The following is a 27310-nucleotide window of genomic DNA, read 5'->3' on the forward strand; positions in this document are numbered from 1 at the left end:
GTGAGGATCATACTGATGCATGTAGCAAGCTATTCTTTTATAAAACTGCAAAATATTCAGTGGAAATTGTTGTTTTTCCCCCCACGCAGTTTAATGAGAAAGCCTGTAATTCATGTTCCATGCATCACAGTCATTTAACAACACTGATACAGAGATAAAAGCATATGCATTAAAGATAACAGACGCCTAACCTTTCATTACTGTTCCATTCTGATAATAATCCCAAAGTGACATGAGGCATTTAATTGCATAAACACAGCAAAAACAGAATTAGCACTCATCAATGATTTTCACTGCAGACTAAGTTTTATCTGTTTCCACAGCTGAAGGGGTTTTTAGCTCATATGAGCATATGCCAGATGGGCATAGAATTAGTCCACAAAATGACCCGAGGGCCGTTCATTCCATGCCATCATTTCTCCTTCATCAGTCGCCCATTCTGCCATATTTGTCCTTGGTTTTCAACTAAAGCTGAGTCTAAACTCAATTGTTGTGCAGCCTCATATTGAGAAGCAGCAAATATATCACTGCTGTGGTGCAAGGAACTGGACGGCTGCCAGATAACAAATTGATTTCTCACACCAGTTTAGCATCGATTTATTTGAGGAACCCTCAGTTTAAGGAATAAATATTTTAATTGATTTCCATCTCACTTTTAATTTGATAAAAACTAGATTACAATCATAAAGTCAGCTTCACAGGAGCCTTGAAATGCAAATTGACTTTTTCAAAACAACAAAAGGCAATTAAATAATTCAAAGAAAGAAGAAAGCGAGAAGTTAGACGGTACTTCCTCAGTTCCAAGGGGCACTATTTAAAAGCTAGGTTAAAAATAAATGATCAAAATCAAAGCAGAAGAGGTTGCGATTTCATATTTTAAGTATGTAGCATGGCCTAAAATCCAGCAACACTGGATCCTACATTTCCCACAATGCAACAGCTGACACCTTCTCATTAGTCTGATAAATATCCATGTCTTTTAATGCCTGCATCTCTCAATTACTGCCAGTTTATAACTCATTTATAGCAGTTTTCTGTTATAAATGTGAAGTCCTCAAACCCAAGATGAGATGACATCACCATGACACCACCAGGCTTACTTTCTCAGATTTGACAAAGCTCCTCCAGAGGCACAGAAAACATTTCACATTTCACAAAACCGTTTTTCACCAGCTTCGAAGTGCTGGTCATGGTGAATAAACTAACACCTTGCAGGACTGGTGTTACGAACCTCCACAGGGGTGAACAGAATCAACACTGCCTCAACAAAACCTGGACCTTATGACCTTAAAGTGGTAGTTCAGATTTATGGAAGCGGGGTTGCATAATGTACTCATCCACAGTGAGTGTAATACTGTAGCTGGCATACAGCACAGACGCTAAAAACTGACACAGAAGCTAAGCAAATGTAGTGCAGCAACAGCAAAATATCTATATCAGTATAAGTGTACGCCATCTTTATAATATTTTCACTGTAAGGTGAAATTACTGTATTTGCAATGTAGTCTGGTGGCTTTAATCTGAACCATCCCTTTAAGAGAGTTAGTAAAGGTTGTATCCCATCACCACAAAGAGATGTGAAAACCTGAAGACCTAAGATTTGGAGAGATTAATACAGACGGTACAGTCATCATTCACCTGTTTCCTTGTGTCTCAGCATTTTCTGTTTTGCCAAAATGCTTTCATGCACAGTGGCTGTTGCCAACATTTCAATTTGCTGCTAGAATTCAAACAGTTTTGGCAGATGTGATGATTAGTTTTTCAGGCATTTTCTGCATGATACTATAACATAAGAAGCTAATGCTCACATTCACACTGAGCACCAAAATGAAGCCAGAAGCCTTCGTAGGCTCCCCGGTTACCTGATCTAAGATACATGATCCGACCCTTTCTGTGCGGTTCTTGAGGCCAGAGTTTGAAGTGGATGATAAGTCCATCCCCCAGAGAAGTGCAGTCTTTCTTTCATGAGTAATGGTCTCACTGGAGAGAGGTCTGAAGGAGGTCTGAAATTCTCTTTTGACATGAGGTGTGCTCTCGTATATTAATAGGAAATACCATTCTTTTGTGCACTTGTCCTCTGTATATGGGCTTTCTGCTGGGTCTAAGAAAGCATATTTTGAATGTTTTTCTTTATCTGTGATGTTAGATCAGTAAAATAGCTAATAAACATAAAAATATACTGATCATGTTATCCGGGTGAATGTTTTGTTTTTGTTTTCCTGTTCTCATCGTAACGAGCTGTAGGTCAGTTTCATGCATTATGGAATAAAAGCTGTTTCCAAGCCAAAAAGCAATATTAAAAGTGTCTTGGTGCAGTGGAAAGATTATACAGCACTGAGTCTGATTTGAACCCCAGATACACTAAATTCAGAGTGGGTATCCCACAGGCAGCAGTAAGTCGCCCTTCCCCTCTTCAGTTAATCATTCGCAACATGCTGATTAAATATTTCCCCAGAGGTTTCTTTCTTTCTTTCTTTCTTTCTTTGAATAAGTAATAAATGTCAACACACTCTTGGCCACTGTTACTTTGCTTTGAGAGCTGTGGGATAAAGCACATGAATAGAAGCAGTAAAGAAAAAATAATGCAGCTCAAGCATGGCTGCTCCATTATCCTTCAAGGTGAAATTGCTGTGGGTCAGAGCAGCACAGAGGGACTCTGTGGTGGTAAATGAGGTTAGTGTGCGGCTCCACAGCTCACTGGGAGTTCACTGTGCAACATGACTTGACAAATTCTAAACCCCAAATTTCAGACAGACCTATTAAATCTGTAACGCCGCAGAAAATCATCAACATGGTTGTTCATTCATAAGTTCCTCTGCACCCTCTGTGGTGGCAGCGTGTTGCTGCAGAGTCTCAGGCTGTGTGTGAATATCAGCTATTTAGAGCCGATAGCCTGCCATCTGTTGAAGATACGTCTAATAGTGTTGGCTTTGGCACATCGCCAGGAATCAATCCTCATCACCATAGGCTGTTCCCTGGTGGTGGAAATGTCCGTAAAGGCAATTTCACTACAAATAGAAAATGCAAATAAAAGTACAAAAGCTTTAAAACCTAACAAAATGGAATGACATGAAGGCAAAATATAAATAGAACTGAAATATTATTAAATGTTATTAGAAAGAGGCACCACATGAGAGTGAGGGGGAAGATATGGATCTTTCTACAAAGCTTCATAAAAACAGAGATTCCTTTTTATTGCATTCACAAACTGGGTTACATAAGAAGAAATCTTAATGAAAATGATTTTGAGGCCAAGAGAGCTACTGCAGTCTTCAGAGAATATGCTGTACTATGACTATGGTGTTTGCATAACAGAGCAATGCTGCCCTCTTCTGTTGGTTAGTGCATTTGCATACAAATGGAAGAGGAAGGACAACTGGCAGCAACGCTGGAGCTGCATAATCAAAGAATGCTGAATAATTTAAAGTGCCATAGCAAAAACACCTTTGTATTAATTTCCGTAATGCAAATTAAGGTAAAGTAGATCAAACATCTTTTTTTCCACTTCCCAATCCCAGAAAGTGTGTTGGCAGACAATGCCATGCACAATTATCCTAATATGAATATCCTCCTTTCCTTTAATAATGAATGACAATAAAAATGTGATTAGGCAAGAAAGTATTAATATATCTGTTTTTTATAGCTAATTAACTATGTTAATTATGGTTGTAGTCATGGGAGGTGGAATTGAGTGGCTTGAAGTGCAAGAAGTGTTCAATTAAAAACTGTGGGGTTAAAGAAAATACTAGCACTGTCCTGCTCCATATGGCTATGTGCACCACCTTTTTAATTGTGCTGGAAATGTTGTAAGAACAACCTGACACAGTGGGCCTCCTGACAAATATAGTCATAAACTCTGGGGTTGGAAGAGACACACATTTAGAGCAGTCTATTTCAGTATTTAAGCTCTCAGTTGAAGCAGCTGTAATGGGACTTTTTGCCCAGAGTGATAAAACATGAAGTAAAAGCCTTTGCAGAGACTGCAAGGGAGTTCAGGATTAGGGGTCAGGGTTTTGGTTAGTTTCTTGGTATCCTGACAATCACAGGCAGTGTCATGAAAAAACTCAAATGCAGTGCTGAAACTGCAGCCTAACACAAACTCAGGCACATCCCTGAAGTCAAGAAATAACCTTAAAAACCAAACATAACCATTTCATTGGTAAAGAAAAGGTAATCTTGAAACAGAATAGAAAGTAATTTAAGTGTGGGGATACACCTTAAAAGTGAAAATATAGAAATATTAGGTTAATCATTAAACAGAAATCTACAGTACGTGGATTGAAATAAAAAAAACATCTTCAAAGGTGTATAATTGTATAGTATACATGGAAATAAAAATTGATGGGAAAAAAGGCAACGTATATAATTTTACCCAAAATAAAGCACATGCTGTACAGTGTTTTGCCTGAAAGGCTAAACGTAGGGCACCAATATAATACTATTAGCCAATCAGAAAGCGTTACGAACACTTTGTTGTATTGCTCTGTTTACAGCCAATCAGCATCGCTCTTCAATATACTGCTGACCAATGATATGTAAGGATGTTCACACGTTCAGACTGAGGAAGTCGATGATGTGTATTTTGTACACAGCTGTACACTTAATGGAGAACAAGTTAACAGCCGTCCAGCTTTTAATGTAACGTTGTCGGTGTTTTGGAGTTTCAGCGACAGCTCGCGAGCTGACCTAGTTATCGTTAGCTAACTTACGAGCTGTAAAAGTTTTGTACCTGAGCTGAATTTCCTCGGTAGTGTAAGTAGGTACCAGCTGTCATGTTGCCCGGGTTTTCTCTCCTGTCAGCCGCCCCTCGGCTCTCCTGGCGGGGGTGGATGTCCGCGGGCAACCGTACCACCAGAGGATGGAGGGTTTAACCGGGGATCAACATGGCTGCTGTGACGGTGTGTCGTGTCAGCGGCCGTTTCCTCGGAGGATGGGGCCCGCTGCTGTGTGTCCTCCTCGGCTCTCTGGTGGCCGTCCTGATGCCCCTGGTGGGGCTGGAGGACCACCAATGCTGCGCCGCCCTGAAGGGCTTCGCCCAGCTCCGCTGCCAGCTGTGGGGGAGCCCCGAGCAGCCTCCAGCTGTGCAGTCTACCAGCCTCACTGTCCCCTTTACTGCCCTTGATCTGCTGCCTCTGAGGTCCAAGCCGAGCAAAGGTACAGGCGAGAAAAGATGTATTCATTAACAGAGCTATTCATCTCAATATATTATTAAATAATGTTACAACAAGATTAGATGTTCAGTACAGCATAAGTAAAAGCCATCTTAATGTCAATTCTCAATGTATTTTGACTCTAGAATTGTCAGTGTTGGTATTCAGTGTAAAATACAGTTGATCACATACATACTAGAAGGTCCTCAATACGATGATGTTTGTTTTCACTATTTCCCACCCCTGTTGTTGAAAACTTATATCCTCTTCACTTGTTGCTGATGACTCTGTCCATGTTGTGCTTGCAGAGATGGAGCTGGAGGCCAAAGCATCGCTGCAGCTGGCTCTGGAGATGAAGAAAGTGGGCAAGAGAGAGAAGGCTCACAAGCTGCTGGTGCATGCACTCAGCATGAATCCAGACTTTGTGGATGCCCTAACGGAGCTGGGGACGATTCTGGAGGAGGAGAAGGATGTGGTCCAGGCCGACCACCTCTACACCAAGGCCTTGGCCATCTCACCATGTAATGAAAAGGCTCTAGTGAGCCGGGACCGAACTCTTCCCTTGGTGGAAGAGATTGACCAGCGCTACTTTAGCATCATTGACAGTAAAGTGCGCCGGCTTATGTCCATTCCTAAAGGCAACTCGGCACTCCGCCGGGTGATGGAGGAAACCTACTACCACCACATCTACCACACGGTGGCCATCGAAGGCAACACACTCACTCTGTCTGAGATCCGTCACATCATCGAGACGCGTTATGCCGTCGAGGGGAAGAGCCTGCAGGAGCAAAACGAGGCCATCGGTGTGGATGTGGCCATGAAGTACATCAACACCACGCTGTTATCCAGAACAGGATCTATGACTGTCAGTGACATCCTGGAGATTCACAGACGGGTACTTGGCTACGTCGACCCTGTGGAGGGAGGGAGGCTGCGCACCAACCAGGTGTTTGTGGGCCACCACATCCCTCCACACCCTCAGGACCTGCAGAGACACATGCAGGAGCTGGTTCAGTGGCTCAACTCTGACGAGGCCCTACAGTTGCACCCTGTGGAGTACGCCGCTCTCGCCCACTACAAACTGGTGTACGTGCACCCTTTCGTAGATGGCAACGGACGCACGTCAAGGCTGCTCATGAACCTCGTACTCATGCAAGCGCGATACCCACCGATCACTATTCGCAAAGAACAAAGGGCTGAGTATTACGCAGCTCTAGACACGGCCAATGAGGGTGATGTACGGCCTTTCATCCGCTTTATAGCCAAATGTACAGAGATGACATTGGACACGTTGTTGATTTCTACAACAGAGCACGCTGTGGGGCTGCCGGGCACCAGCCACGACCAAGCATGTCCCGACTGCAAACAGACCATCCCGATTCACAACTGAGCTGGAGACAAGAGGAGACTCTAAAAGCTGTTTAATAACAATCCCGTCATATAACAGGCTGAAATGCCTCGTCTTTCAGTCATAATCCTACCAGTATCACCCCCTTGCTTCAGGTTGGGTTCTAGACCTGCTGAATTAATTGAAGCTGCTGCAGGATATCCACTTGATATCTTAAGTTAAGGTTTGCTTTCAATGAAAAGAAAACCCTTTTCCAAGTTTTAGTTTGTAACCATGTTCCTATAGGAGTGTTAATGAATATCAATTTCCATCAGAATACGATGTGAAGTTTTGAGTACTGGTGATGTGAAAAGGGAAGAAAGCTTTCTGAGCATGATGTTTGACCTGAGATGCTTCAGTGTGGCTGTGTGTGTATGTTAATTATCTATCTTTGGGATGAAGGTCATAACACTGTAAAGCACTTTCATGTTTTATTTATTTTATTTTAAAATAAAAGTGTTCTATTAACTTTCATTATGTCTTTAGGCTATAAAGTGTTTGAGAATGAACAACGCTGGGAGTGTCGTATTGGGATCAAAGATGATTTACATGACTTTATTAAAACAACTTTTAGACCAGAAAAAAATACATGACTTTCTTTTTTTTTACAGGACCCCAAAACACAATGTAGAAATTGGTAGATAATAAGCAGGTAAATAAATACTGTGAACACCAAAAAAAATGCCATTTATTACTTACCTCTCTATACCAAATTCAAAACATTGACTATAGAAATTATACAAAACAACAGCAATGCACAGACACCACCTTTTAGTATTGGACATAAAACAGAAGGTGACTTTAGAGACCAACATATTTAGTTTTTTTTTTTTGATTAGGCCACTGTGGTGAGAGCGAGACATATAGCTTGTATTCCGTCTGTTTGAAAACTTAGATTTATATTTATTACAAACTATGGTGACCTTTTTGAAATGAGCATACTGAACACTATTTACACAAACAGAACTGTTAATATGAAAACAAGACAAGCGGACAAATGGCGACTTCTGACGTGAGGGATGGGAAAACTGCATAGATTCTCGTTTTGAGAAGAGATGCAGATGTGTAGACGACGGCAATAATCTCTTTACACCGAAAACATAAGAGCTGTCAGCCGAGTGTGGCTCATTTCAAAGTTCATTCAGCGGGTGAGATCAACTCTCGCTATTACAAAGAAAACCGGCTCCAAACCACATTTATAAAACTGAAGTTCCAGTTTATAACATTCTAAGGATTCACTTTCACAGTGTAACACACAACAGAGTCCACATGTACTTTCTAGCATTTAGTTATCTTTTTTTAACACCTTAAAGTGATTAACGTCTTCTCTTACAGCAATGGCCTCTTGCACGGCTGCAAGTAATACATTCTATCGATTATTCCCATGATTTTTTTCTTAATTGTTTGGTCTACAACACTTGAGAAAACTCACAATTTTCTAGAGCCTAAGCTGACTTCATTAAATGTATTTTTTCCTGTTAATAATCTTAAACCCAAACACATTCTGTTCAACAAAAATTAAGAAAAGCAAACAATTCTCACATCTGAGTTTAGAGCTGCAACTAATGGTAATTCTTTTTGTTTGGTCTATGTCAGAAAATAGTGGAAAATGTCCATTCCAGCTTCTCAAAGTCCAAGACTCTTTAAAGATTTTGTTTAGTTCAAAACTCAAAGACATTCAGTTTAATGTGATATAAACCATTAAAGCAGGAAATCTCCATATTTGAGAGGCTGAAACAGCATTTTCTGCAATTCCAACATAAAGATTTATTTCTCTGTCCATCAGCTACTCATTAATGGATTAACTGTTGCAGCTCTATCCAAGATGCCCAAAATAGAAATTTGACTTAAAAGATTAATGATCAAAATAGTTGTCAATTATTTCTTCATTAGCCACCTAAACTGTTGGGCAAGCAGCCAATTAGACAAATGTCTTCAGCATCATTAACAGTCTGCTCACATGTGCACTCTTGAGTTTTACAAGCTGAAGAGGATGTGGTTCATTCTCTCGCTCCAAAGCACGTTTATCTAAAACAATAGAAGATGTGATGATGGATGTTTTTACCCTGAACAGAGAGGTCACATTAACAGTGATGAATGAAAACAGAGAAAGTATACTAAGGAGTTCTGTAAATACTAGAACTGATATTAAGCATTAGCAGTGACATATAAGGGCAGATTCCATACTCCAATAACATGCCCTCAGGCCAAGATAAATCCAGTTAACTATTACTAATTGAATGGACCCTATATAGACTCCATAGCATCCTAATACTGATGATTAACAGCAGATGGTATTATGTAAAAAATAATTACTTACTTGTACTATACAGTCAGAAAAAGTCATTGCTAGCTTTGTCAACTTTGTCTTCAAGAGGTCAAAATAAGTCGCACAACAAAAACCCTAAAGGTTCCCTAAAAACATCTGGAGAATAAGTCTTTTTTTTATCACTGTAGAACGTCCAACTTCTGTACACACACACCATCTATATTACACCACATCTTAACTTTTGCATATAACCCTTTTAAAACAATATTCACGAGGCTGGCTGTTTTGAATATTTAGAAAAAATACTCTCGCATATTCTTCTCTCGGATTTCTTTCACATTACCCAACAAAAGAAGACACTTTGCAACATGAGGCATACAATTTTAGATACAGTATATTTACACACAAATATGATACACTTTTCTTTCTCTTATTTTTTTTTATAAAATAGCTGGCCAGCCACCTTCAAACAAACCAAAAGAAATCAATCTGTCACACTGGTGAAAAGTCTTGGTTGAAAAGGTTTTCCGATGGAGGGCAGGAGCTCGGCGATTAAGGCAAATCTCGCAGAACGGATGATGAGAACAAGACTGAGATTAAAGGGAGCCGGGGTAACCAATTACAGAAGAAAAGAAAAGAAAAATAGAACCACCGACACTAATTTGTAAGGACACAAGATGGCTTTCAGTGTGAAGGCGGTCATAGTTCTCTCGCTCGTCTTCTCACTTACTGAGAAGCATCCTGGCAAAGTCTGAATTCGACAAAGGTTTCGTCTCTCCGGCTGCGTTCGCTGCTGCTGCGCTGGATGTTGCTGGCACCTGCTCGGCCGCGGTCCCGTTCTCCACTTTACCCGCGGGCCCACTTTGTCGGTGCAGGGAACGGGGGAGTAATGAGAGCTGGGTGCGTCCTCTTCCTCTCCTGGAAAAGCAAACAACAGCTTGAGACTTTGAGTTTTGAGACAGATTTGAGACTTTCAGAACATTTCAGTTCGCACGAAAATAGAAGTGCGTCTGTAAACTTACGCTCCAAAGACTTGGCGAGGCATCAAGTCCGTTGTGGAACCGGGTTTATCCATCATACTTCTGCGAGGAGGGTTACTTATAGCAACAGAGATGTTCTTGTCCTCTACGTCCATGCCGTCCATTTTCAGGACTGCCTGAGAAGCCTGGGCTTCATCTGCAAACTCAACGTACGCCAGACCCTGCAGAGCCACGCAGCCAGAGAGGGTTAAACACATCAACATCTGCACGGTCATAGGTGGTAATCGTTAGCTTAATCAGGTTGACTATTTTTAGCCAAACATCTGGACAATGCCCTTTGTAGCTCACCTTGGGTTTTCCTGAGCGATACGTGACCAGACGAATATCTTTGATGGTTCCGTGAGGTTTGCAGATTTCTTCCAGTTGCTCTTTAGTGCACGAGAACGGCAGCCCGGAGATGAAGATTTTGTGTCTCTCCAAGTTTGTGTTGTACTTGAACACCTACAGGAGCAACAAGTTACATTTAGGACTTTTTAAGACCTTTGTAATACCACAGAATTCGGTTTAACACCTGTTTTACATTCACACTGGCCAAAGTGTGATGGAAAGAGGAATATAACAACAATTCATTATGATATAATTAACTGAATGTGCCCTGGATAAGTGGCATAACATGAACAATTGGATGGATACACCAATTAAAAATGTTTAACTAACTTAAATTCAAGGCAATTAAATATCTAAGAGGTATTTAGAGATCAAAGATTATTTATCCCTTAAAGTATTTTTCAAATATTTTTTATACTTTTCTAGACCAGCGAATACTTTGATTATAATAAAAACAAACACGTTTACCTTAAAGTCAGGATTTTTGCTTTTGTCTACACAAGGTGACACAAACATGGGCCTTCCCTCCACCTCTTTTCTGTCCAGCTTCAGGGCTTCGGGGACAGACACTGGGGCTTCGAACTGTACATAGCAGTAGCCTTTGAAGGTCCCTTTGTTGCCGAAGACAGGGCGGATCTGTTTGATAGGACCACAGGTCTCTAACAGCGTCCTGAGCTTTGCCTCTGGCTCCTCCAGCGTGTATGCCAAGTTGCTGATGAATACGCTGCTGTTATCGTTGCGAAGCTCCGGCTTGTCGTCGTTCTGCCTCGGGGCGTCGGCCGCGGCTCCCTGTGGTGCTCTTTTATTGCCGGGTGGAGGAGGCTTATAGCCGGGGGGAGCAGGCCTCCCAAAGAGTCCGGTCTCGGTCTCCATGTACTCCTCTGTGTTTTGGTCCCCGTTTCCTCGGTGCCTTTTAGGAGCTTGATCTGTCACAGAGGGGAGGGAACAATTATTGACATCATTCTGTCAATGGAGTCTGGTGGCTTTGTAGAGATCATAGACCAACTTCAGTTTCCATCACATAAGCTTGTTTGTACGGAAGCGCATTGCATTCACTGGATAAAAAAAAAAATAGACACCTTATCTCATAATTACGAGATCTTTTCTCGTAATTATGAGATCTTTTCTCGTAATTATGAGATCCTGATCCCTTACGGGGGACAGCGTGAGATGCATGCACAATACAGACGAACAGTGTCTGCTAAGAAGCACCAATCCTAACAGGTAGCATATCAAAATGACGGGGAGAAACTCAGCTAAAAGCCATTACCAAGCATTGCCACCCAAACCAAACATAGTTCAATCCCGACGAAATGATATGGGTATGTAACAAAAACACGAAAACGGGGCATGTTAACTTTAGTGCTTCTGCTACTTTCACCACTTCAACCAAACCACACAAAGAAAGAGAGCGACATCCAGCACGTCAGACTGGGCTTTCCGCCTGAACAGTCCTAACGACTTGAGATGCCTGCGCAGTGTTGACATACTAATATTAATACCATCCTCATTTTTAAGAAACATCAGTATTTCTCAGTGTCTCAAACCGAGAAGGTAGTAGTAGCAGATTAACTGCGATAGCACCATCATTGCCACTGAGAGAGGATTTACAGACGTTTCCTTTTTCTTTATCGAGAAAAGATCTCGTAATTATGAGATCAGGATCTCGTAATTACGAGAAAAGGTGTCTATTTTTTTTTATCCAGTGAATGCAATGCGCTTCCGTATGTTTGACAGCAAAGTAACATCATGAAAATATGTTAAATATAGTGTACACTGAAATTGAGATTTTTTTTTTGGTGGTTTCGCTGCAGCCCTTGTCTACAGCAGTACCCTGCTTAGCTTCTGTGTCAGTACTCCTGCCTACTTCTCCAAACTGGCATGCTGACTGCCATCTACTGTAGGTAAAGTACCTCAAACAACCCTTATTAAAAAAATCTGAATTATGCCTTAAAATAAATAAATAAATATATTACAAAAATGATCTTTGTTTACCCGAGTCATCATTCCATTCATCGTGATAATCGTCTTGCTCTGCTTTCCTCTTTTCTCCAGCTCGACTTCCCTTCTGAACCTTCTTGTGAGCCTTCTTGTCTGCCTTGGTCTTCCGCCGCTGATCAGCTCTTTCCTCCTCTTGGCGAGCCAGGTTGGCTTCTTTCTCAGCCACCTAACAGATGGCCAGAACATGGTAACGTTAGCCAAAAGCAAGATAATACACCTGTCCAATACAAAGCTGATATGTGCTCCTACCTTTGCCCGTTGCTCATTAATCCTGTTTAGCCGGGTCTCTGTTTTCTGCACAGCCACATCCCAGTCCTCCAGAGAACCTGTAGGTGAGCACACAAAACACAGAGACATGCTATAAATCAGGAAAAACGTCTTTATTTTTATGTTATGTTGGATTTTTTTTAAACAGTGGGACTCACCTTCCACCCTCTCGAATGTGAGCAGGACTTCACTCACATGCTCGGGGTAGTCTGAGGTACACTGAACTGCTCTGTGGAGAGCTTTCCGACAGTGAACAGGGTCTCCATAAGACCTATGGATAAAGGACACCATAAGTATTGGTTAAAAATGAAATCACTTCAATTAACCTCTTCCCCCCCACAGACACTGATCTACAGACCTTTCAAGGTTATAGTACTCCAGCCACATGTTGGCATATTTAGCGTTCCCTTTGGTCATGATGGTGTCCCACAGTTCTCTGGCTTTTTGGATGTTCTTGCAGTGGAGGGCCTGACAGGGAGAAAAAACTCAAATTATCAGATGTTCATTTGTGCAGACCATAGAAAAAGAACAGGACGAGGACAAACATTACTACTGAAATCGATGTATCTGGTTGGTCAGAGCGATGGCCATTTCTATGTGTATAGTTGCGAGTGATGACCATGTACACTCACCGGCCACTTTAATAGGTACAACTGCTTGTTAACGCAAATATCTAATCAGCCAATCAAATGGCAGCAACTCAATGTATTTAGGCATGTAGACATGGTGAAGGTGACCTGCAGAAGTTCAAACAGAGCATCAGAACAGAGAAGAAAGGTGATTTAATCCATTTACGCCGGGAAAGCATTACCGCATTTCTACCATTGAAACCGGGAGCGCTGTTGCGTTACTCTATCATTAAGGCCGGGACAGCGGATATGTCATTTTGTAGTATTTGTATTTTTTTCCACCTATTTTCGGTCTCTTGGCCAATGAAATGCATCAGAATCATGATCAGAATACATGCGGGAGTGTCGCAATGCAACATTGGACTTTTCCAGAACTTTGAAATCATGGAGGAAGACGACTATAGTGGAGGAGCTCAGAAGTAAGTGACGGAAGCGATCTTGATGAAAACAGCGCCGATGATTTAATTGCTGATCCGGACTTTGAACCCTCGGAACCAATCGACCAGCATTTATGGATGAGGAATATAATAATTATAATAATTAATATATATTAATATTAATAATAATAATAATTGATTGTGATGATGATATAAGAAACCATGACTGTTTATGTCTTATATTACTTTATGCGTCGTTGAGTACCCTGAAAAGTGCAATATATAAAATGTAATATTATTATTATTATTATGATAATTTTTGTTTTTATTATTACAGTAGGCTAATGAGAACTATGTCTTGTTCTTCCAATGGTCATATCATGTTTGCATCTTGCTAATGGGCATGTATTAGTATTATGCATAGGTTTTTTATTCAGTCAAATGTAACATTTGCTGAGATTGTTGATTTTTTAAAAAACTTTATTGAAGGTTTGGACAAATAAACTCAACTTCTCATGAAAGCCACGGGTATAAGCTCTCAAATACTTTTTGAATTTCATTTCTATCTGCTACAGAGGCTGGAAAATCTTCTGTTGAATTTCCAGAAAGGTTTTAGGTTTCAGGTTTTAGGGGGTTCTTTCAAAATCGTCCATAGGTTTTCCAGGCATTTTTTTCCAGGCGTTTTAGGCCTTAATGGGTTAAGTCACTTTGAATGTGGCATGGCTTTTGGTGCCAGACGAGCTGGTCTGAGTATTTCAAAAACTGCTGATCTAGAGACCATCTCTAGGGTTTACAGAGAAATGTAGAAAAAGAGAAAATATCCATTGAGTAGCAGTTCTCTGAGCTAAAATGCCTTGTTGGTGCCAGAGGTCAGGGGGAAAGTGTTCAGACTAGTTTGAGAGGATAGAAAGGCCGTAACTCAAATAACCACTCGTTACAACCAAGTTTTGCAGAAGACCATCTCTGAACACACAACACGTCCAATCTTGAAGCAGATGGGCTACAGATGCAGAAGACCACCCCAAACACTTTATTAGGTACACCTTGCTAGATTATAAAGTGGCTGGTGAGTGTAATCTTCCATATAATCCATTAAACCTAAGTGGACTCTGTTAGTTGAGGTTTTACAGTAATGATCAAGAAGCAGTGGAGTAGTACGAAGCAAGCAGAGCCAACCGCTAAATGACCTCACACTGAGGTTCTCTTTTTTTAATACTAAAACTGCCTCATTTTGAACAAAGTGCTGCCATAGTTCAGTAACTGGTCCTGTAGCCCTGTAACAAGTGTCTCAGTGGGCCTGAAGTAGTACTCTCATAATGCTTTAAGGTCATTTTGTAGAACATTTATGTGATAAGAGCAGATGTAAACACTTGATCTTTTACTAATCTTAAATGGCTAAATCAAAATCAAGATAATATTAACTGAAAAATACGTAAAATGAAACATTCAAATTCAACATAACAGAAATCTGCTTTCAGAAGTAACACTGCTTACCTCTATCCTCGCCCAGATCTGCATTATGATACAAGAGGGGTCGCCACTTTCACCAAATCCTACAGTGACACAAGAAAACGAATTAGATGCAAACCAACCCAAGAATATCATTAAAAGAAAATAAATCTCAGTCGGATTTAAATCAACCTACTTTCTTCAACATCTTGTTTCATGTAGTCTAGAGACCGAGAGAAGGCTCCTCGTAGCTCCTCCAACTCTTTACTTGACTCTGAAAAAAAGAAAGAATAAAAAAGAACCACAATAAGCAAGGGAACAGGCAGTGAAATCAATAGTTTCCGAACAAAGACAAATTGTCTCAAACACAACCTCTCTCACCTTTGCTGAAATCCACACGTCTCCTCAGGTAGTCGAGGTACGCCTGCCAAATTTCCACATAATCCGTCGCCTGAATGAAACCTGCATTCAGCGCCTTTTCAAAAACATCTGTAAAGAAGACAAAGATACTACATTATAAGGTGAAGCAAGTACACATATACCAGAATAACAGTCCGGGTAATTTCCTCATAAAAAACTCAACAACTGCATGAAAACAGGCGTCATCTGAGGGGCTTCTCTCTGCACATCTGGTACCTGAAACAGTGTGATGGTCAGCTCCGTGCCTCTCCAGAGCTAACAGGTAGCTCTTCCACAGACCCATGGTCCAGGGACAGTTCCTGACGGCACGTTCATGACAGGAGAGAACCAAGTCTTTGATCTTCAGCTGACGATCCTGTAGAGTCCAGAGAGAAAAAATTACAAAATGGTTAAAGATATCAAAGGCTGTTTTCAGTAGGGCTGGGCGATATGGCCCTAAAAGAATATCACGACATTTCAGGCTATTTTTGCGATAACCATATTCTTAACAATATTACGAAATACTTAAAAAGATAAAGAAAATGATTTTTTTTGTCTGTATAATTAAATAAAAATCTAAAATGTAGTGTGTGCCAAATACAAAAAAAATTACTCTTGACTCTTGAGTATGAGCAAATAATAAAAATATCCATTTAAGGGTTTCGGGGGCATATTTTAATGACATTTTGTAAAGGAAAATAAAGGTTCTTGTATGTTTTATTTAAGGCATCTTATTTTGACAGTCTTCTTGTAAGTTCTGTGGTGGATTCTGTTAACACACTGTGCTCTTATTTTGAAAGCTGCATGTGTTTAGCGACAGAGAGTAAGTAGCTTTTTGAGATTAAAACAACTTTAATTGTTAGCTAATATTAACCTTATGCCACTACATCAATAAGTAGGAATGTTGCCAATATCATGATATGCATTTTTTTTAACTATAAAAAAAATATAGATATTATCGTGAACGATACGATATGGCACACCCCTAGTTTTCAGACATTTTAGATTGTTTGCCATTGTTTGCCCTGGTCTGCAACTCTGCATCAGTTCATGAGCTTGTAAACTTGGAGCATTTTCCAATCACATCCCAACTGATTTTTTTCTATATTTTTGTAAAAGTATATTAATTTACCAGTTTACTAAACACTGTTGAACCAGCCAAACCTTTAACATTGAAATATGAGTCAAACAGAATCACATTTCATCAAACAGGGCTCTAAACACTTCGAAAAAATACCTCTAACAACGCTGTGGCCACATGATAATCCAATAGGATAAAGATGAACACCAGTGAGCTCTTTTCAGATTAGTGACATGATTATCAACTTGAAGTATCACTGGTTACAGTCCAAGTTAAATGTCAGAAACTAAAAAGAAATTAAAAAGAATAATGAATCCATTTTAAGACAAGCTTTTGGAGAAATCATGGCTGTAATTAATCAAAAGAACCTCAGTGCAACATTTTGATCAGAGCTGTGTCGCCCTCCCTGGCTGGCAGACGCTGGGGTTGGCAAGTTTTAGCCACTAAATAAGAGCAGTCAGACTGGGACGGTAAATGCCATGTGAAACGAGTCCAGTGAACATTACACTCTGACAGCACCACGCCAAACACTCAGCAATACTCACAAGATAGGTGGTGTATTTTGCCCACATGTCTGGTACCAGGCAGTTCTCCGCCAGGGTCCGCTCAAAGATGATCTGGATCCGTGGTGGGTCGCCCTCCTTCAGCTCAAAGTCGATGTAGGACTGGTACTCTGCCAGTTTAGGAGGTTCTGCTACTATCTGCAACCACACAACCAGCATGTACTTAAAGCCATGCACGATATTCAAACACATAAAAAAGGGGGACAAGTGTAACAATGACAATCAATGCAAGTCAGTTACCAGTGATTCTTCGAGGGATTTGCACTTCGCCATCTGCTGCGAAGCCTTTTTGTACTGCTGTTTGACTGTGTCAGCCACCCCATGTTCAGACCACTCCTCATACTCTGCGTAGGTGGCTTCCATGTCTGCAAAGCAACAGAGCATGATTTTTTTGAAAGTTAAAAAAAACACTTTGAACAACAATTACATACACATTACATGTCATTTAGCTGATGCTTTTGTCCAAAGCGACTTACAATAAGTGCATTCAACCTGATGGTACTAGACATAGACCACAGGAATCGAGTAAGTACATAACTTTAAGAGCCAACTGTCATCGCTACAGGAGTGCTATATGTTAAAGAAGAAAAGAAGAGACACCACACAAAGTATTTACAAAATATAAAGGAGTGACATAGAGAAATATATCTTCTAAGTTAGTGTGTTGCAGATGTGTGTGCATTTGCAAATGTTTAAATGTATTCTGCCTATTGTGTCTCCTTTACTGCACAATTCATAAGTGAGATGTTCAGATAAGAAAGGGTTTAAAACATTACAGAATGCCTCTCGTCTCCATTCAGCTGGGACAGAAAAAAAAACAGCACAACACTAGACCATCTGGCTATCTGTCGCCCACTCCTGCAGCAAACTGAAAGCGTGCTCAGGGCCTGAAGAGGAATGTTCTCTTTCCAAATTTGTACGGTATTTCAAGAGCCACATCACAACCGTACAACAATTAACCGATCCCACAAAGCAGTGTTATGTTTTTAAATTCAAGACTTTGCAGCTTTGCAGGTTTTTTGACATAGGGACCTCTCAACACGAATCCTGCCTGTTTTACAGCAGCCCGTCTGGACAGAAGAGGCGGCATGCTTACCCATTAAGGGGACGGCCAGCTGGCGGCGAAACAGTGTATTGATACGCTCAAGCTGAGTTTGCAGCAGCTCCTGCTCCTCACGGCTGGGAATCCTGCCAGGGGGAGGCTGAGAGGAATCACAGCAGAGAAAACGGTATCAAAATTAAGCAACTACTCATTTAGTCTTACATGAAATAATACAAATTTAGCAGTTAAAGTTAAAATCGCCAAAATGACACTATTAACATCAGATTTTGACATTTTTTAAGGTCCTTGAACCAATCATGTGTAATGGAGGTTTCTGTTATTAAAAAACAACAACTCTACGCTTAAAATAGTGCTACTTTATTAAAATCTCTATATTCCGTGTCTAATTTAAAACTGAAAAACATCAAATTCTGTGCACAACAGGAAAACCAAGAAGGACTCGGCTAAGATCAATGGTCATGTGACAAAAAATGAAAATTACAACTCAACTGTAGGCTGTTTACACGGAGCAGATAGGAGAGGACGTACAAACGTACATAGTTTAATATGTAGAACATAAAAAGCAGCATTTTTTTTCCAACATTGGGAACACTTTTTGGCACTTGGAAATGTTGCATATATAGCAAACTTTTTCTTTTTTTTTCATTTTTTGTCAAAAGAAATGATCAAAGATACGTAATTTCATTTTTCTTTTTCTTTAAAAGGAGTTATGAATTATTACTGTGCTACACTGCATTTGATTTCACCCCACTTCTGGCCATGATTACGCTGTTGAGGGCAGTATTTCTTTTTTTTTTTTTTTACATTGCAGTAAAATGAGGCCATGGTGACAAAAGCAGAAATTGACCTGAAACTGCTTGAGGTTCAGAGGGTTAAAGTATTTGTATTTACTCTGAGTCAAGGGAGTGAAATATCATTCAAAATCATGCTTTGACACAATATTAACCTAACAGAAAATAAATGATATTGTCTGCAACTACACAATGCTGAGTGCTTTTGAAATTGCAGAAAATAAATCTCTCTCTGACTGGTTTATGTAATCATACAGCAACAAAATCAGACCACTTGTCTGACCACTGATAAGATCATAGTGATGGAAACACCAACCTGTACTGTGGACAGAATGGCATTCTCAAACTCTCTGTACGCCTCCCACACCATCTGTCCCTTGGTCATGTGAAGCCCCACAGCTGTCACGGCTCTCTCAAAGATGGACCTCACCTTGTCGATCCCACCTGGTGAGCCCATGCCACCAATTGAATACTGAGCATATTCAAGCCAGATATCTGGACCTGGGTATAAAAACACAGATTCAATATTTAGATTTTGAAATAACTGAATGTCAACTCAAAAGCAATGAGCAATGGTGCCATGCACTCACATATGTAGTCTTTTATAGCCTTCTCGAAAAGCTCATATACTTTCTCCCTGTTTGGCTCCTCCTCAGTCAGACGGATCTCATCCTTGAGCCAGTCTAGCCAGATCTCTGCAGGGTTTCACAAAATACGGTTTCAGTTTCAAATAACGATCAGAGCTGCTGTCAGATAATACGTCTGAGCCCAAACCTGAATCACACATGTACCAACCTTCAGTGAGAGGGAAAAGCTCACTCATCTTCTGCCGTGCCTTTCTCAGACGGAAAAGTTCTCCCTCCTGCTTCAGTAGTTTGATGAGATCCACGTGGCAGTTGTAGTCGAAAGCATTGATGGAAAGCTGAAAAATCATACCAAGATGACAGTGGTGGTAAGATGCTGAACAATACAATTTAACATATCAACTCCCTTTTGCTTTTTATTAAATATCAGTAGTGAGTCTGTACTCGGGATCATATATTATGACATTATCTAACATGCTTAATAACTCTCACAAAGACACACAAAGATATTGATACAATATATACAGTGCTTTAACACCCTAGCACTAATCTAATGCTAGGGCTGCACAATTAATCATAATTTAATCCACATCACAATATAAACTAGTGCAATATTTGTTAAATCTAATCATGTGTCAAAACATTGTGAAGAAGAAATATCCTGGCCCTACTAATCAAATTCTACAGACATTAGAAAAAATATTTGTTTGATAGAAGATCCTTGCAAAAATGAATAAATAAATCACAAATTAATATTTTAAGATGCTTTTCAATTAAATGAGAATAATAACAATACAAAAAGACCATTCTCCTTAATATCATGAATCATATCACACGTCAAAAATAATCACAACTAGATATTTTTTCCCATATTTTGCAGCCTAATACGTACTATACAGAAATTCATTCATTTCAGGAAGATGTTGAGTCAACATTATGATCATTTTGAAGGCTGGTTTGCATTATATCAATATGTTATTGAGTTTTAAGTCTATTCATTTCATTGAGAGCAGACACCTCTCAGTGCAATATAAAATCATATAATCCAACAGCACCACAACGTACATCATCCTAAATGTCCATACATTTGATTTAACACCTCTCTAAAGAGCTGCTGTATTGCATTAATTTTTTTATTTATTTACGAGGTGCACTTAATAAACTAGGTGTAATAGTAATGTTATAAACGTGTTTTTTCTGTTGTGGTAGTGGAAGGACAGGCTGCAGCCTTCACTGTATCACTGCAACATTCAATGATGAAAAATGCAATGAGACGTCACTAATACAACAGATTAACTACATTACACCATACTCAATAAAGTTGGGACAATGTGAACTTTATGTTTGCTCATGTACTTTCTGACTAAGCTGCACTAGGAGCTGTGATGTCCCTCTGCACCGAGATAGTAAAAAAAAAGGCGCGTGTGACACGAGACAAGCCATTAGCATCACAGATTAGCAGCTCCGCTAATCACGACAGCTATGTGAGTGACGTCGTAACAAACGCGGATATTTAATTGTTTTTGGATAACAGAAACTAACATTAGTAGCTATATTTTCAGGTGGCATGTTTAAACCAAAGCAGGTCAGAGCAGCTGATGCTTTTGAAGCGGCTGGTCCGTTGTAGCTGGCTGTGTTTACCATCCATTCATTCTCATTAGCTCGTAGGCTAGCTAACGTTATGAACTCCGCTTTGCATTGGGTGTTGGCTAATTACCTGCTCCTCCAGCCGCTGGATTTCGGCTTCATTTTCTTTCTCGTCCTCCGATGAATCTTCCTCTTCGTCGTCTGAATTTTCTACTCCCATGCCCTCCTCCTCTTCTTCGTCCGATTCCATGCCTCTCTCCTCCATCCCCGCATCTTCCTCCTCCATATCTTGCAACTGCGTTTGCTCTGCGTTGCTTGGCGCTGCCATGTTGGAAAGGCTGTCTGCCTGGTAACAACCCTAACAAGACAGGAGTATCGTGAGAGGTGGAGTCTGTCCCTGAACTCACCGTGGATCCCCACACAACGTGTACCGGCTCCTGTTAGCCGCTAGTGGGGGCTCCTCACCCTCCTCACCCCCGAGACACCGTCCTTCTTCGCTTATTTGTCAACATAAAGAGCTCGTGCTCACTCGTTGATTTCCGTTCAACTTCGACATTTCCAACATGGCGATTGCGTCTTTACGAAACTCCGCGTCCTCGCTGTTGTTATTAAGCAGACGTTTATCCAGCCCGGAGCTGAGTGCTGTCTGTTCATATCACAAAAAGGTAACACATTTTTTATGTTTTAATCCAATTATTGTAACCAAGTGATGAGTTTTATTCGCATTTAGCTGGCATGCGTGTGTGTTGTCTGACTGTAGCTAGGTGTAGCTAACTTTACAAGCTGTGTCCTAACTGTCTATCACTCAAAACTACTCATTTTCTTTTTCTACAAGGTGCTGGACCACTATGACAACCCAAGAAATGTGGGAACTCTAGACAAAACCTCCAAGAATGTGGGGACTGGACTGGTGGGTGCACCAGCCTGTGGTGATGTTATGAAACTTCAGGTAAGTTGGAGGTCAAACGCAACTGTCACGACTGTCCTCATGTTTTGCAACAAAGTGTTTGATTTTATATTGTTTCCAGATCCAGGTGGATGAAAATGGCAAGATTATTGATGCAAAGTTTAAGACATTTGGCTGCGGATCAGCCATTGCCTCCAGTTCTCTAGCGACAGAGTGGGTGAAAGGGAAGTCGGTGAGTTTGTTTTTTAATAATAAAAGGAGAATAATTGCTTCACAAGTCCTGCCTGTTGTGTTGACGCTTGTTTACTTTCATCCTGCAGGTTGATGAAGCTCTGAAGATCAAGAACACAGACATTGCCAAAGAACTGTGCCTTCCTCCGGTCAAGCTTCATTGCTCTAGTAAGTTCACAGCAATAAAATTAAAGAATGAAACAATGTTATAATGCTACATGCTTGCTTAGTACGTAATATCATATGCATGAAAGCTTAATGCAACTACATGGAGTTAAGGTCATAACTTAATAGTGAAGCCTCTGTAAGAGGCAAACAAGACCATCAGCGAAAAGACTGACTATTTCTATATAGTTATTCTTTATGCCTGTCTCCATGTCCAGTTCCCCTCACTTTCATAACAAATTCACATGCAGCCAGATCAAGGTATTTAAGGCATGAGGCGGTTTTATCCACTGGGTCGCCAATATCAAAACGAATTAAACGTTTCTTTTAGTTGCTTTAATAAACATATAGATGTTTACACAATGAGCCGCCAGCAACCCTTGACTGCTCCTTTTATAGATCACACACTTTACTGAAACTGAACTAGGGAAATTAATAACATTATCCCAAAATTTAAATACCTCATTAGGCGTTTTAATGATTAAGATTAAGATTTCCTTTATTTGTCCCACAATGGGGAAATGGAGAGCACTGTCTAACAAATCAGTTGAATATCTCCCATGCATGCTCAGTTGTTGTTGTTTTTTACAGTTTCTCCTTGTACTTCTTCAGGTTTTCCCTATAATTTGTCACCTGGCTGTATATTTCACTGTAAATATCAAACCTTTATATCATGCTGAATTTTTTTCTAAAACCTCCTCCCTTCTTTTTCTTTCAGTGCTTGCAGAAGATGCCATAAAAGCAGCGCTGTCAGACTACAGAATAAAACAACAGGAGGAGAAGAAGGAGGAACGTGTACATGCCACCAACTAATGTGCTGTTATTAACTAGCCATTATGCCCAGTACCAGCCCTGTAATGTTTCACTTCAATGCTGTTTGGAAGTTTGGTTACCATAATACTACATCAGGTCTTTCACCCTTTTATGGGACTTTTAAACCCTTTAACCATCTCTGGTGTTAGTGGTGATTATTTCCTTTTCCTCAGATAATAATAATAACTCTGGTTGATGGTGATTTTGGAGTTGAAAGTTCACAATGAATATATTAAGACAGGTTTGATACTTAAAGCTATGTGATGTAGGGTTTTCATAAAGAAAGAAAACAACATATTGACTCAAAAAGAATCCCTCTCAGTCATCAGTGGTGGTGTCAGTATCTGCAGAGATCCTGCATTCTGTCTGTATTTTCTCTTTTTTTTTTTTCATTTTGCTGTGTTCAGGGTGTTTCAGGGCAGCACAAAGCTATAAAAAAACATGCAGACACAGCACAGAAAAAATGCAGATTTAGCAGGGCAAAACACCAACTAGACAGAGCTCGTTCCAAGATGACAGTGAATCTGGAGTTTGTTTTCACTTTAATTGAGCCGGGGAGGAGAGTCTAAGTTTAAAACTTTTGTATACAAACCCAGGGCTTAGAGTTCTCCAGCACTATGCCTGATTTCAGCCGTAAACCTGCTTGGAATTAATATAATGCTTAATTAAATACAATATACACGTTTCCTCCTGGACAACTTTTCAAACTCAGATCTTTTCTTGCTTTAAGACCTGCAAACCGTAAGCAACAATTCCTGCATAAAATGACTTTACACAGCGGAGCTCAGCATTGTTCTCAAAGGGAAAGAAAAATTTGAAAAATATAGGTCGAGCTGTGTTTTCTTTCATACATATTTTTGGCATTTATTTGGCTTGATTGTATAAAATTACTGATCTTATGTGGAGGACTTAGAGTGAAATTGCAGTTGACATCTAAAGTACACATACAAAAATAAACGGAGTATTGCATGAGATTGTGTGCTTATTGTAACTCAAAATAATAAAAAACATTTTCAGTGTGTCTGCCAGTGTCATCCACTAGATCCTACATCAAGCGGAGCCACCCTCTGTTGGCGCAGAATAACCTTTTTCAGTACAATTAGCACTGCCAGCATTAGGAGAGCTACTAATACACACAGCACAGCAAGAAGAGAGATGACCACTGCAGAGTCTTGTCTGAACGCTCGTGGCTCGGGAGTGGGCCAGGGTGTGTCTCTGTTTGTGGGGAGCAAAGATCGTGTCCCCTCAGCAGAGGTTGTGTTAATATGAGGTGAACGACCTGTGGTGCACTTCACTTCCTCATCAGGGATAGTGGTGGTTTGTAAATGGAGTGGCTTGACTGACTGTGTTTTATTTAGGGACAAACACTCCTCATAGGTAAGTGTCTCCAAAGAGAAGTGGTCAGGTAACACACGAGTGTTGTGAACGTCTCCGGGAAGAAGTCCAGCAGTGGTTTCTTGTGATACTTTCTCTGACAAGTTCCCCAAATTTCTGTTATTTTGAGAAAGTCCAGTGGGTTTCATTGTCAGCGCCTCCAGCTTTCTCTCCAGTGCAGCGTTGAAGTTCAGTTGGTGTGTCCTGTCATTTGGCTTCAGGACACGAGGACAGATGGCCATGACGGAGAGGTTCAGAAGCAGTCGGTGAGCAAGATGCACCGGCTCGCTGCACACCAGGTCTGTGGCCATCCTCAGCTGACCGCTCAGCAGCCAGCGGTAGAGATACAGGATGTCACACTCACACACCCACAGGTTGTCGGAGAGGGCCACAGATCTGAGACGTGGCAGGCCGTCAAAGGCGCTCTCTGGGACTGAACGCAGGCAGTTGCTGTTGATCTTCAGGACCTGCAGGTTGACCAGGGCAGACAGCGAGGGCAGGTCCAGGACAGAGATGCAGTTTGCTGAGAGGTCTAGATGTGTCAGTGATGGAGGAAGATTCAGAGGGAGCCTCGTAAGCTTGTTCCCCTTCAGTGTCAAGACCTGCAGCTTGTTGAGGCCCTGAAGTGCCCCGGGTTGGATGGCACGGATGCGATTGTCCTCCAGATCCAGACGAGTGAGGTTCCCCAGATGTCGCAGGGCGCCGATGGTGATGTAAGTGATGCGGTTTTCTTGCAGCAGCAGGGACTCCAGGCTGGGGGGCAGGCCACGAGGGAAGCGGGCCAGCAGATTGTGACTCAGGCTCAGCTCCTGTAGGTCCGAGAAGGGCCGTAGCAGGTGGTCCACGTTACAGAGCTGGTTTCTGGCCACAGATAGAGCTGAGGTACTGAGAGGGACAGAGCGGGGAAGTGACCTGAGACCCAGAGACTCGCACAAAACCAGGAATCCTGGGCGAGGACAGCAGCAGCCAGGAGGACAGGGAGACGCTATGAGGCAGGCTAGAGGACAGATGCACAGAACAAGTAGGACACCACATCTGCACCAAAGCATGACTCACTGCAGGAATAATAAAGGAGAGAAAACCACATTAAACAAATTAAACAAATTATTTACTTTAACGTTAAAAAGGTCACTACTTCAAATAAGGCACATTTTATAAAGGGTTTATTAAGTTTTATCTGAGGGCTTTATTCAAGGTTGATACATCATTAATGCTTTATGCATCAGACATAAAAAAGAGATTGGGAAATATATCCAGCTATCTTTTTACAGTTTTTAGTCATCAGATCCCCGTTTGACCTCTGACCCTATATAAAGAGCTGCAGGGAAAGTGGACCAAAGTCCATTTATAAACAACTTAATATTTACAGCTGTAGACTATTTATAAAGCCATTATTAGATTTATTACTTATAAACCAATTTACAAAGGGTAGGGCTGGGCAATATGGCATAAACCGTCTACCCTGGTATACAGTAGGTCACTATTGCATATCATAATATGTCAATATTAACCAATCATATCTCATATCACAATATATTTTTATTTAAAGGCAATAAATGAGTACATGGAATTATCACTCAGCCCTAATGAAGGGCTATAAAGGAATGAATAAAGGTCAAGCACTTACCATTTTTCTCTTCCTGTATTATCTGCTCCACTGAGGAGATAGGCAGGCCTGTCACCACATGATCCACCGTCTCTCGAAAGATATAACCACAGCTGCTGTTGAGGATTCCTGGCAGATGCTCATCAAAGTTTAACGACAGCCTTAAGGTGCTGTATTACCTATTCTGGATCCTCTTCACCGTTCAAATTGATTCAGAGGTCCTATTGTTTGTCAGTGAAAAGAGTCAAAATACACACAGGAAGAACTTTAGTGATAGATATTCTGAGGGAAAAAAAGGAAAAAGGAAGAAATGGACAACACAGGTGTCTCAAATATTTCCTTATCTGAGTTTACGAAGGGTCCTAAAACTCAAACAGACAGTGAAAGTAGCTAACAGGCCTCAGACAGGACAGAGAGGGTTGGGTGGTCCTGTCGCCGTGTCTTCTCGTCACCTGGTGGGAGGAAGAGTGAAAGTGAAGGGGTAGTATTTTCTCGAATTATTTAGCACCTCATTGACAAAAGAGCGGGGAATCCGACCCTGGTGCAAGGCTCTGTCAGGGCTCATGTTTCAACCAGCACAGTGCTTCGCTGGCCTTTGAGCTGTTGGGCTGTTATCTTTGATCTGTAAAGGGTTGAGCCACTTATAATTGTAACTTTTTTTGTACTGCAGACAGTTTACCAATATTTAATCACACTTTAATACACGGCACAATTCATCTTAACAATAGATGTCAAAGGTGTGTGACTATATCAAGATGTAAGTGGTAAATACAAAGCAATGCTTTAACATTCAAAGACTGATCCATCAGTACTCGCACTGTTCACATGAGGGCAGTATTTCATTGCTCTTTTAAACAGGAGACCCCTAAAGTTCAGGCTTGTTGTTTGAACTTCACTGGAACAAATCAGTGTCTTCAGATTTCAATCCATGAGGTCTTGTTTTGGAGCAAAGGGCGCTGTATGTATCTGGTTCACTGCTGTTGAATTATTGAAACAATCTTGTACAGTAGCCAGCGAGGGACAAAGGCGGCCCTCGTCATCTCCAGGCTCTGATACCTTCTGCAGGCCTTTGTTTGTGTGTGATGGTGCCAGCTGCCTCGCCAAGGCCAATCATAAAAATGTGGAGGAGTTGGTGTTACTGAGCATGTGTGTGTGTGTGTTCTTGTACTTCCTACACAGTGGGGACCAGAACACGTTTTTAACCAACAGAGTGAGGACATTTTAGTGAAGTGAGGATATTTCTGCCGTCA

General features: G+C 40.9%; 4 protein-coding genes across 4 annotated transcripts; 2 read left to right on the top strand and 2 right to left on the bottom strand.

Annotated features, from left to right (window-relative positions):
- The first annotated feature begins 4540 nt into the window (after positions 1-4540).
- ficd (FIC domain protein adenylyltransferase) lies at positions 4541-7011 on the top strand. The gene is made up of 2 exons (XM_059336517.1): positions 4541-5154; positions 5459-7011. Exons 1-2 carry the CDS (start codon positions 4884-4886, stop codon positions 6538-6540), a joined length of 1353 nt encoding a protein of 450 aa, XP_059192500.1. The 5' UTR covers positions 4541-4883; the 3' UTR covers positions 6541-7011.
- Positions 7012-9175: 2164 nt separating this feature from the next.
- sart3 (spliceosome associated factor 3, U4/U6 recycling protein) lies at positions 9176-21292 on the bottom strand. The gene is made up of 19 exons (XM_059336515.1): positions 21095-21292; positions 19589-19715; positions 19384-19488; positions 19110-19294; positions 18036-18141; positions 17180-17304; positions 16922-17077; positions 15533-15671; positions 15278-15385; positions 15093-15170; positions 14942-15000; positions 12800-12909; positions 12600-12712; positions 12424-12500; positions 12169-12340; positions 10642-11099; positions 10135-10287; positions 9829-10007; positions 9176-9724 (listed from the first exon to the last, which is right to left on the bottom strand). Exons 1-19 carry the CDS (start codon positions 21290-21292, stop codon positions 9529-9531), a joined length of 2844 nt encoding a protein of 947 aa, XP_059192498.1. The 3' UTR covers positions 9176-9528.
- A 181-nt stretch (positions 21293-21473) lies between these two features.
- Positions 21474-24101, top strand: iscua (iron-sulfur cluster assembly enzyme a). Its single transcript, XM_059336518.1, has 5 exons — positions 21474-21629; positions 21800-21913; positions 21993-22103; positions 22192-22270; positions 22986-24101. Exons 1-5 carry the CDS (start codon positions 21528-21530, stop codon positions 23078-23080), a joined length of 501 nt encoding a protein of 166 aa, XP_059192501.1. The 5' UTR covers positions 21474-21527; the 3' UTR covers positions 23081-24101.
- A 10-nt stretch (positions 24102-24111) lies between these two features.
- Positions 24112-26625, bottom strand: si:ch211-191d15.2 (chondroadherin-like protein). Its single transcript, XM_059336691.1, has 3 exons — positions 26598-26625; positions 26082-26189; positions 24112-25451 (listed from the first exon to the last, which is right to left on the bottom strand). Exons 1-3 carry the CDS (start codon positions 26623-26625, stop codon positions 24112-24114), a joined length of 1476 nt encoding a protein of 491 aa, XP_059192674.1.
- Positions 26626-27310: the final 685 nt, after the last annotated feature.

The sequence above is a fragment of the Centropristis striata genome, chromosome 7 (genome assembly GCF_030273125.1).
Source record: "Centropristis striata isolate RG_2023a ecotype Rhode Island chromosome 7, C.striata_1.0, whole genome shotgun sequence".
Lineage (NCBI taxonomy): Eukaryota > Metazoa > Chordata > Actinopteri > Perciformes > Serranidae > Centropristis > Centropristis striata.

Excerpts from the sequence above, each read along its gene's own strand:
- ficd (XM_059336517.1), top strand. The coding sequence starts at position 4,884 with ATGGCTGCTGTGACGGTGTGTCGTGTCAGCGGCCGTTTCCTCGGAGGA. Across the intron at positions 5,155-5,458 it reads GAGGTCCAAGCCGAGCAAAG|AGATGGAGCTGGAGGCCAAA; the intron begins GTACAGGCGAGA and ends TTGTGCTTGCAG.
- sart3 (XM_059336515.1), bottom strand. The coding sequence starts at position 21,292 with ATGGCAGCGCCAAGCAACGCAGAGCAAACGCAGTTGCAAGATATGGAG. Across the intron at positions 19,716-21,094 it reads TCCAGCGGCTGGAGGAGCAG|CTTTCCATCAATGCTTTCGA; the intron begins GTAATTAGCCAA and ends ATGATTTTTCAG. Across the intron at positions 19,295-19,383 it reads GGCTATAAAAGACTACATAT|GTCCAGATATCTGGCTTGAA; the intron begins GTGAGTGCATGG and ends TTTTATACCCAG.
- iscua (XM_059336518.1), top strand. The coding sequence starts at position 21,528 with ATGGCGATTGCGTCTTTACGAAACTCCGCGTCCTCGCTGTTGTTATTA. Across the intron at positions 21,630-21,799 it reads TCTGTTCATATCACAAAAAG|GTGCTGGACCACTATGACAA; the intron begins GTAACACATTTT and ends TTTTTCTACAAG. Across the intron at positions 21,914-21,992 it reads GTGATGTTATGAAACTTCAG|ATCCAGGTGGATGAAAATGG; the intron begins GTAAGTTGGAGG and ends TATTGTTTCCAG.
- si:ch211-191d15.2 (XM_059336691.1), bottom strand. The coding sequence starts at position 26,625 with ATGAGCCCTGACAGAGCCTTGCACCAGG. Across the intron at positions 26,190-26,597 it reads TGACAGAGCCTTGCACCAGG|GAATCCTCAACAGCAGCTGT; the intron begins GTCGGATTCCCC and ends AGCATCTGCCAG. Across the intron at positions 25,452-26,081 it reads AATACAGGAAGAGAAAAATG|CCTGCCTCATAGCGTCTCCC; the intron begins GTAAGTGCTTGA and ends TCTGTCCTCTAG.